Source organism: Ascaphus truei, chromosome 3, assembly GCF_040206685.1.
Source record: "Ascaphus truei isolate aAscTru1 chromosome 3, aAscTru1.hap1, whole genome shotgun sequence".
Classification (NCBI taxonomy): Eukaryota; Metazoa; Chordata; class Amphibia; order Anura; family Ascaphidae; genus Ascaphus; species Ascaphus truei.
This window is the reverse complement of record NC_134485.1, coordinates 290092299-290102570: the sequence shown is the minus strand read 5'-3', so window position 1 is coordinate 290102570 and position 10272 is coordinate 290092299. Positions and strand designations below refer to the sequence as shown.

Genomic DNA, 10272 nt, shown 5'->3' with positions numbered 1-10272 from the left:
CGGTGATCTAGGGAAAAGTAATTGCTGTGATCTCAAACACGTCTGGTGTATTGTATAACCCTGCGCACAGAAGAGCGGTGCGGGTTTGTGTGACGGGAAGCTACTGTATACGTCTTCAGGATAGTGAGGTGTTGCTTCCCAGTGGGTACCGAGAGGATTGGATCACTGGTTAAATTAGATGCATTTCATTTGTCTATGCACAGGGGCGCTATATTCTAACATTTTAGGTGATCAGTAATAAGGGAAGTTGAGAACTTTTGAAAATAAAGTCATAACACTTTAAAAATAAAAAATAAAATATGATGCAGACTTATGAGAACACAAATTAGGACTAGAATTGTGTGTGTTAAATTGTGGATGTTTGGCCTTATTTTAAATCTAAGACATGGCATTGTTTTTGCACAAAATATTGTTTGCATATATTTTATTAATCACTGGTCTCAATTTTATGAACAGATGTTTTTATATTAAACTTTCATTAAGTGATATACCACAATAAACTTTTGGCTGAAAAAGGTGTGTTCGCATGTCCGTCCATGTTTTGGAACCAGATTTGGAGTTGAGGGAGTGGTGGGAGATGAGGGTGTGTGAGACCTGGTGGGTCTTGCTGCATACAGTGTCACGGACCTGAGATGCTCATCCTATACCTCCTTCTGCTCCCATGAGACTCGACATTTACTATGGTACTGGTATATTATTAGTGCAGGTGTGCACTACGAACATTGAACCTACTGAAGCAAAGGCATACCCTTTTTTTTTTAATTATTGAACTTTTCAATATTTTGGCCTACAGAAAAGAGGATGGGGGGGGGGAAATCATTACAACCAAACATGAAATAATATTTTACAATAACACTCGCATGAAGGATCCGAGGGTTGGCCTGCCTCCCGCCACTGTCACAGCGAAGGTGCACCTCTGTCCTCCCGAGATCCCGCAATAAAAAAAAAAAAGGAGTAAAAGACATCTTTGGTGTCATCTTGCCAGCCACCTGCGATGATGTGAGGGGTCTGGAGATCTTATCCATATCCTCCTAGCCCAACAGGCCTGAACTCAATTCCTCAAGAATAGGAAACTATCCTATCGAAATATAATCCATGGTTCCCATATTTTGTCAAGTCTTAGTTGTGTCTCAAACATGTTGTCAGTCTGTCCATTGTCATGATCTCATGTATCCCTGTTGGTTTTTTTTTTTTATCGTGTTCGTGGATGGAGCCTCTACCTTTTTCCAGGCTGCGGCTATTGAACATCTGGTGGCAGTGTGAATATGGGAGCTGAGTTTGCATTGGTGATGGATCAGTGATTCAATTGGCTTGGCTAGAAGGAACACCAAGAGGTCTAAGGCTATCCGTGCCCCCAACAACTCCAGCCAGTCTCTTATCTTGGACCAGTTTCATTATTTTAGGACACATCCACCATATGTATGTCACCTACACCCCCACATCCCCTCCAACAGAGATCAGGGTAACCTGGGTAAATCTTACTGTATTTTTGCGGTGTCAAGTACCATCTATAAAGTATTTTGTAGGCATTTTCTGTCGTTTTAGTACAGATGGATGTCTTGGACACTCCCTCCCATATATCACCCCTGTCCTCACCCACGATCTTCATTTGCAGATCGTATTCCCAACCCTCTATGTATTTGAATTTATTTACTTCAACTACTACCAACTCTTTGTATATAGATGAGATGGGACCTTTTCTGTTGCTACGTAGCTGTTCAAATCCTGATGCTTCCTTAAATTGTGTTCCCTGTTCGCCCTGCCTTATAAAGTATCTAACTTTAAAGTACCGGAATATATATTGAGAGAGGACCGTGAGCTCCGAAACATCGCTCCTTTTTTCTGTTACTACCCCTGATGCTTGATTTGTTCGATTAAAAACTTTTTGCATTTGACTAACATTTGGTGAGTGCTGCGGATCTTCTTTGGCTTTCTGTCATGGGGGGGATATCGTATTTTTTGACTACCTCTGCAAATTCCATTATTTTCCCCTTCACTAGGACATCACCAATTTATTTTATGCCTTTCCCAGTGCTTAAAATTGTTATTTCCCAGGCCTGGTAAAAAGTTTGGATTTCCCAAAAAAGGTATTAATCTTGAGGGGTAAAGAGTTATTGCGTATTTAGCCTGAGCCGCTCTCCATACCTTTAATGTGTAATCTATTGTATTACATGGGGGCCTACCCTTTTAAAGGAACTAAAAGGGCTAAAGTTATGAGGCGCTAGAAAGTACAGTGCACTGACGATGCTACCCAGGAGCTGGTTTATCTCACTGCTAGAGCTGCTGCGCAGAATTGCAAAGGTTGTGGGTTTTAAACGTGTTCTATCAATGTGTCTTAGATCAGGTCAGCACAACTCCAGTCCTCGAGGGATGCAAACAGGCCAGGTTTTCAGGATATCCCTATTTCAGCACAGCTGGCTCAGTTCGTGGCTCATTTTGACTAAAGTAGGGATATCTTGAAAACCTGGCCTGTTTACAGCCCTCGAGGACTGGAGCTGTGCTGGCCTGTCTTAGATGTTAACTCAATATGGTAGTTCTAAAAATTCTCAGGAAGTGTCATTTGAATATACTTTGCATATCGGAATAGCGTACCTCACCTGTGCGCCATGTTTGGCGGACATATACTGTATACAGTACACAATTTGAGGCACTTGTAAAACAGGTCTTTGTGTCTGCTTGTTTTTCCGTCTCCATTTCAGCCTTTTTTTTTTTGTCTTTCATTTTTCTCTGTCCAACCAGCGGTTTGCTCCCGTCACGCCTTATTATGTACTCGGTGGACCCGTACAATTAACATTTTGCAGCAGCTCAAAAAAAAAAAAAAAAAACTGGCCACAACTTTCACCTAATTTATGTTAAATTCCTACCTAATGTATTTATATTCACTTATGTTTTACCTATATCCCCTCACCATGCAGAGAATAGATACACGTTTGGCCAATTACTCTGCATAACACTTTTACCGCTTACAATACAGAGCACAACAAAGATTCAGAAGAAAATTAAACACTGGATCACATTGAAATGTCACAGTTGAAAAGCCAGCCATAGTGATCAGTGACCTTTTGCTATTATATAATGTTGCAATGATTTGTTCCTTTCTGGTAGTGAAATATCACTTTATTTTAACAGTACATTTGCACTGTATTAAAGCAACACTACATTTCCCCTTTTATTTAAAAAAAAGTTAAACATGTGAATGTATAATTTTACCAAAAGTGGCAATAGTTGGGTGCTTGTTGTAAAAATCTTGATTGTGTGCCTAACAAAATGTCTGCCTTTCAGAATCAATCCTTCAGTCAGTGTAACTCAGCAGCTACAATCTATTCTTATTATTACCAAGGTAACACTTAGTTTGCAGCTCAAACTGCTGGGAACATTGGCAACAAATCATCACCAACAGGAAAGTCTTGCGCTGCTGGAGAGGTGTGCTAAAACCTGCTATAGAAATCAAGAGGATGCTCAATATATTAACTCATTAAAAATGGCATGATAAAATAAAAAAAATAGATTTAATATGTTTTGCCGCTTTAACGTTTGAGAAACTACAAAAATCCAGCGCTGCTCCTCGGTGTGCATTTTTGTGAGCTACACCAGCAGGGACCATTACAATGTAACGCTACTCTTCCTGCGCCTGACAACTGGTGACAGTGCTCAAAGTACAGGAATGTGCGATGCTCTCATAACACAGGGACACAGGCGGCAACTGGTGCAAAAAAAAAAAACCGGAATAGGGTCATCCATATCTAATAGCATACAGAAAATTAAAGCTAGAACCAATTAGTAGAAAACTAGTCATGCTGCAGGTACTGCACGTATCCATGATCTTTTCTCCAGTATTCAATTACACTGCTAGCACTGTCAGGAAAGAAGTATTACCCAACATGCTTCCACAAAAGTCACACAGCATTTTATTTTCATAAACCTTAGAAAGTTCTTGTAGAACTACAGCTACAAATGGAGTTTAGTGTGAAAATACAGCTGCAGTTAGCCATTTCATGCATGCCATTTTTACTTGCAAAGGAGTTACTCATTCAGTATATGAAAATGCTTTCAGAACCGGTCTACAGAGTATGCAAGAAAGCCGTGGGGAGAGGAATCCTCAACAAGAACTATATTTCACAGTACATGTGACAATATTACAAAGAGGCATTAACTTAAGAGTGGATTTGTTTGTAATAAAGGTACCAAACGGTTTTAGTTGCATCTACAAAAGTTCAAACTTGATAAAACATACTTGTGAGACATTTAATCCCAGCAAGACTACTGAGCCAGTTTGGGACAAACTAAATTAAATATACATGTGATATTTTTGTTTAAATAGTGAAATGCATACTTTCACTTTAACAGATTTCACCTGAAGGTGTTTATTGCAGTTATTTTTCTACAGATGTGTCCTATTTAATTCAGTAAAATGGGTATAAAAGAAATGCAGCCCTAAAATGGATTAAAAATACTTCTTTATAAAATCTCTAACTTTACTTTAACAAAACAAATCTCTGCATTTATGCTATTTTCCCATCTTGTTTTTCTTGGACTTTGGTTCACCATTTGTGCTTTTTTCATTGTTCTCAATGGGGGAATTGACTCCTGGTATCTGTAAAAAAAAAAAAAAAAAAAAAAAAAATAAAGTAAACTAATTGTATAATAATTTCTGATAAACTACAGAAATGTATTTGAACTTCAGTCCTACATAGGAGGTTCACACGGAAGAAAACTCCCCAGAAAAGGGAAAGTTAAAAAGTAAAAGCTTGTTGTGTTAATACTGCTCTTTTCGTTTTTATATGTCATTGGTGATATATAAATCAAGATGTTTGCAGGCTATGACTGTTTCTAAGTTGATAAATAAGTTATAACTGATCTCACCTTTGGCTCCACAAGTGCCATGCGGATCTTCTGATGCTGAATGTTGGAAGCATCCAATGTGATTTTTACTTGCACTTTGTCAAATATGTAGAACGTTGTGTTAACCACTGTAAGTGAGGGGATCTAAAGAAAACACAATACAAACAAAGTCCAACAACCTGAATACATATGGGCAGTTTGAGGCAGTAATGGCAGGTGTAAACCATCATACATTTTATGCAATTAAAGATGTAAAACCTTTTATTTTGCTCATGATGGCAATTTATCAATTACAACCTACCCCATCTAATCCAGAATTTACTTTCCACTAATGGTTTTAAACACGTCGCTCCACATTTTAATAATAATAATAATAATAATTCGCTGCACTTATCTGTTTAGTTAATGACATTTTGTAACGAAACAAGAATAACGGATAATTTACCTGGAGATTCCAACATCCCCAAATAGCGTCATCACAAATGATTAGATAAACATTGTAAAAACCCTTCAAAGCATTGTTACCACTTCCTAATGAAAGTATTCTAAACAAAGTTACAATGCTGGACAGTTCCCCTCCACCTCCAGACACCCATTTACTAGCACTACAGTTTACCTAGTGAGCAACTGTTGATCCACCCTCACATCTACAATTCTAATAACTACAGGATGTTTGCTGGATTCAACATGGCAATTACCAAAAAAGGTGCAATCTCACTTGGTTGACAATCAAGTGTTTTTACCCTTATCCCACCCTGTCCTTAGCAGAGAACCAGTACAGATAAGGGGAAGTGGGATGCCGTCTGTACAAACACTTGCTTAACAGACAGTAACCCCATACAACTGAGAGTAGCCAGAGGGAATCAAATACCATCAAAGTCTAAGGCTGAGGCCCCGGTCTCTCCGCTGTAACGCGCGCCCGCGCTTTTGGTGGCGCGTTCAGCCGATTCCCCGGTCTGCAGCTCACTGCAGGAGGAGAGACCGGGGGGCGTGGCGGAGGAGTGACGGGGGCGTGGCCATGACGTCACCCGGCAGGTTCGCCCTCCTTGGCTGAACCGCCGGGGGGCATGCCTAATCGCTCAACGCGAGTCCTGCTCTCAATTCTATTGAGAGCAGGAGTAGCTCTCGTGCGAGCGCTGCGGACGCTGTAGTAGGCAGCGGGGGCAAGGCCTTACAAACAGTTATTGGGAAATAGTTTGTCTCTAATTTGGTTTAAAAAAAAAAAAAAGTCATCAACTATACATCTGAGGCCCCTTAAATATGTCAGTGGAATTAGTTCACTTTGTTCCTAGGAGGAATTGCCCCTTTGGTTTGTCAGTGAGAGGTGAAGCGGGAACATGTACATTGCCCATATGAATGCTGCAGCTGATTGTAGCTACAAAGTGCACCTTAGCTGCAGCTGATTGTAGCTACAAAGTGCACCTTACCTCATCGTTATAAGTAAGTTTAGGTTTTGGCTTGTCCTTTTCCTCAAAAAATACTGTTCCTTCTAACCCAAATTTAGGAATTAAGACCACAATTGCATTCTTTCGAACGAACAAGATATATCCTTCTTCATTCACAATTCCTTTGTTTTTGAAAAACAGCTGTAATAAACAAACACAGATTTGTCAATAACGAAAACCTGTCAAATATACACAAAATATTGCAATGAAACAGAGGCCCTTGGAAATAAACAGAATTAGCAAGAACGAATTAATGGGATTAGCAGTTGTAAATCTACAATTGTTTGATTAGGTTTATGTCTGGGAGAGGAGAAGGTTGAAAAAAAACTGGTGAAGACTGAAAAATGCAGGTGAAAACTTTCATAAAGCCACAGCACTTTAGTTCAGTTTCAGTATGAATAGTTTTAATTAAAGTTGCCAAAAATTTCTGAAGGCAGGGGTGCCCAAACTGGGGATTGCAGCGCTTACATAGGTGCTGCGTTTAAATTAAATGCCGGGGGAGCGTGCAAGGCTCTCCGGTGGCTTCTGGTGACACGTCGCCATGACAAGCGTCAGATGACGCAGCGGGGGTCACACAACGTCAGAAAAAGCCAGAGAAAAGGTAAGGGGGGAGGGTGTGAGCGGGGGAAGCAGGAGTCTTAAGGTACACCACTAAAGAAGCACAGGACTTTGCCACATTAGAAGTGAAATAGCAGTAAGGGTTACGGTTATTAGATCTTATTACACAATGTAATATATCTTTGTAGGGTAGTGGCCTGTCTATCAGGGGCCACCCATAATCTAGACCCTTTCAGCTTATTACAGCTAAGTTCTATTGCAGGGGTGTGCAAACTTTTTTTGCTGTGCCCCCAGTCTGCTCTCCTCTGTTGTTGTGCGCCCCCCCCCCCCCCCCCCTTACCTCACGAGGCGTCAAATGAAGCTGCGGGGTCGTGTGATATCACGAGACCCGCGACGTCATGTTATGTCACATTACAATGACATCACATGACCCCGTGGCATCATTTGACGCAGGGTTGGCATGGTCACGCATCGTAAAGCCGGCTGTATCTCAGTAAGTAGAGGCTGCAGAGAGGCTGCTGCAGAGAGGCTGCTGCAGAGGCCTTGGGGAAGAGCGCAGACCTCTGCAACCACCAGCGCCCCCCCCCCCCCCCAGCGTACCCCCCCCGCAGCACCCCCCAGCGGACTCCAGCCCAGGTCTTTGAGATACAGAGCATTGGGCAAATCACCTAACATTACTGTACCACAGGTACTACACATTGCATTGGTAGCTATTTGAGACAAATATTCAGTGTGCCTACAACATACTTAATGTGGACGATCAAACTAAATACACAAATATTACATAAAATCCAGCTGTAATTTATAATTATGCCTTTAATAATTTAAAAAAAAAACTCTTGCTTAGTTGCATTGTACAAATAAATAAAACACTTTAGTAAGAGGCTAAACGTGATTACCCCCATTTCTTACAAGCACATACCTGAGTGTGATACGAGACTGATGCCCTCTGTGAATACTGAGCCATTTTATGTCGGTAGTTTATATTTTTGCAGATGTCGGCCAACTTGTGTTTGTTAGTAAGATCTGGGTAAGTACAATCTGCTCCCACAGCTGCAGCAAGAAGTCGGTGCACTATAATATCAGCATACCTAGTAAGAAAAGCACAGCCGCAAGGTGACCACGCAGGATTTCCTAGAAACCGCACTCTGATGGCTACACTCCCGTGCCCATTTACTAGGTATTTGTTCATTACGGGTCTAAATTATTCCGTTTTATTTTAATACAAAATATTGTCTAGTTGTATTTCACATGGACTGTAGAGATTGTCCTGTTCCTTGAATTGTTACCTCAAGAGAAGGGAGACAAAATATGGAGAGACACTACAATAGTGCATTAACCAAGAAACATAAACATTGGATATGTAGACTGAGCAATTTAATAATCCAAAATGGAAAGATAAGTGTGTACAACTGTACATCAATTAGTAAAACATCTGAGCGTTGGAGCACTCTGAATAAAACTTTGCTTCGCCGATAGGAAAAATTAGAATCCTACTCACCAAAGGTGACTAGGACATATGCCATTAAATAATTGGTCTTTAGCTGATCAACACCGCTCGCAATGAGGAGCAACACGCCAGTGCCTCGAGGAGATCCGTCTTCCGTGCTCGAAGTCCAATATTTCCGGAGTCTCACCGATCGGCTCCTCTGCTGACGTCACCGCTAGTGTCCACTGCTACGGTGTCCTTGCTACGCCAAAATTGTCCAACGCGTTTCGAAACTCTTAACCGTCAAATCAAAGCCATCATCAAAATCCGTCATATCAAAGTGCCTCTCCAATATCCTATGATGAATTCTAATGTATTATACAAAATCATATGTATTATCGTTATATTTGTATCTATTTGCTAATTATTAATGTAGAATTCTGTGTAAAATTAATTGATATTTGTCTGACTCGGATGTATCTAGCCGTCTGTGGTTGGCAAATCCGAGCAATATATATATTGGATACTGTTGCCATGTAATTTATAATATATTGAGGTGGGTTAAATTACTCTGCCTCTCTATAGACTGATTAACCAATGACCAATCAATGATTAAAGTCTAGTGTGTTTGTAACGCTCGGGTTCTGTTAAAAGGACGACTAGATATTTAAATACTTCATGTATGAAATCTTTTGTTGTAAATATGAATGCATGTACCATTTAATTATTCAAAACTCCATGAATTTCATGATTTCTAAAACTATAACGGTCTTAATGGCCGTTAACCAATAATCTATTTAAACTAATTGCTTGATTTGAAAGTTTTGGGGTACATACCCACCTAGTACCCATCCCTGACGAAGAAACCCACAATTAGGAGTTTTGAAATGCGTTGGACAATTTTGGCGTAGCAAGGACACCAGCGGTGACGTCAGCAGAAGAGCCGATCGGTGAGACTCCGGAAGTATTGGACTTCGAGCACGGAAGATGGATCTCCTCGAGGCACTGGCGTGTTGCTCCTCATTGCGAGCGGTGTTGATCAGCTAAAGACCAATTATTTAATGGCGTATGTCCTAGTCACCTTTGGTGAGTAGGATTCCAATTTTTCCTATCGGCGGAGCAAAGTTTTATTCAGAGTGCTCCAGCACTCAGATGTTTTACTAATTGATATACAGTTGTACACACTTTTATCTTTCCATTTTGGATTATTAAATTGCTCAGTCTACATATCCAATGTTTATGTTTCTTGGGTAATGTAGTGTCTCTCCATATTTTGTCTCCCTTCTCTTGAGGTAACAATTCAAGGAACAGGACAATCTCTACAGTCCATTTGAACTTTACAGGCCACTCCTTTCCCCAGTGCCACAAGAGGTTTACCACTCTAATATCCATCACTGCTTGAGAGATAACCAGAGCAACTATTTGGGCAGCTCAAATGACTCTTTTTCGGACTCTATGACAGGTTTATTTATCATTGTCACGTATTGTTTAATTTATTTAGGTTGTCACGCGAGCGCTATATTGCACTTAATTTTCACTTGCATAGTTGTATTTCACATTCCAGCTCTGAAGGACTGCATTGTTATACTTCAGCAACATATACAGATGCAGCGGCCGTTATTGAAACACTTCACGCGGTATATACCTTGGAATACCCGTGTGATGGCGCGCAATTTCTTCTAACCGTACCGCCTTAAGACGCGAGTGCAGAAAATGGCATTTTAGTGTTCTGGCTTTTAAACACCTGAAATTGACACCGTAGCACAGTAGCACAGTACTGTACACATTACTTAATTTAATATAATTGCACACAATCCATGAAATTCAAACAAAACAACCGTGATAAACACGTGTGCCTGGGGCGATTGGCGGCGTTAATGGCGCGCGGAGTACAGCAGCGCACACGAAAACGGTGCCGTGATTTGTTCGAATAACGGCTGCTGCATCTGTATGCAGTGACTTCTGGGATAGCAGCTTTCGGTTACTTTGGTAAGCATG

The 10272-nt window shown here is 40.6% G+C and overlaps 1 protein-coding gene across 2 annotated transcripts in view; it reads right to left on the bottom strand.

Annotated features, from left to right (window-relative positions):
- Positions 1-3885: 3885 nt before the first annotated feature.
- The window catches only part of DIS3 (DIS3 exosome endoribonuclease and 3''-5'' exoribonuclease), a 36383-nt gene continuing 29996 nt past the window's right edge, over positions 3886-10272 (bottom strand). For both annotated transcript variants that reach the window (XM_075591008.1, XM_075591007.1), the window contains exons 19-22: positions 7768-7936; positions 6270-6428; positions 4864-4986; positions 3886-4594 (exon numbers count right to left, since the gene is read on the bottom strand). In XM_075591008.1, coding sequence (XP_075447123.1) covers positions 4508-4594; positions 4864-4986; positions 6270-6428; positions 7768-7936 — 538 coding nt within the window. In that variant the 3' untranslated portion in view covers positions 3886-4507. The remainder of the gene's footprint in view (positions 4595-4863; positions 4987-6269; positions 6429-7767; positions 7937-10272) is intronic.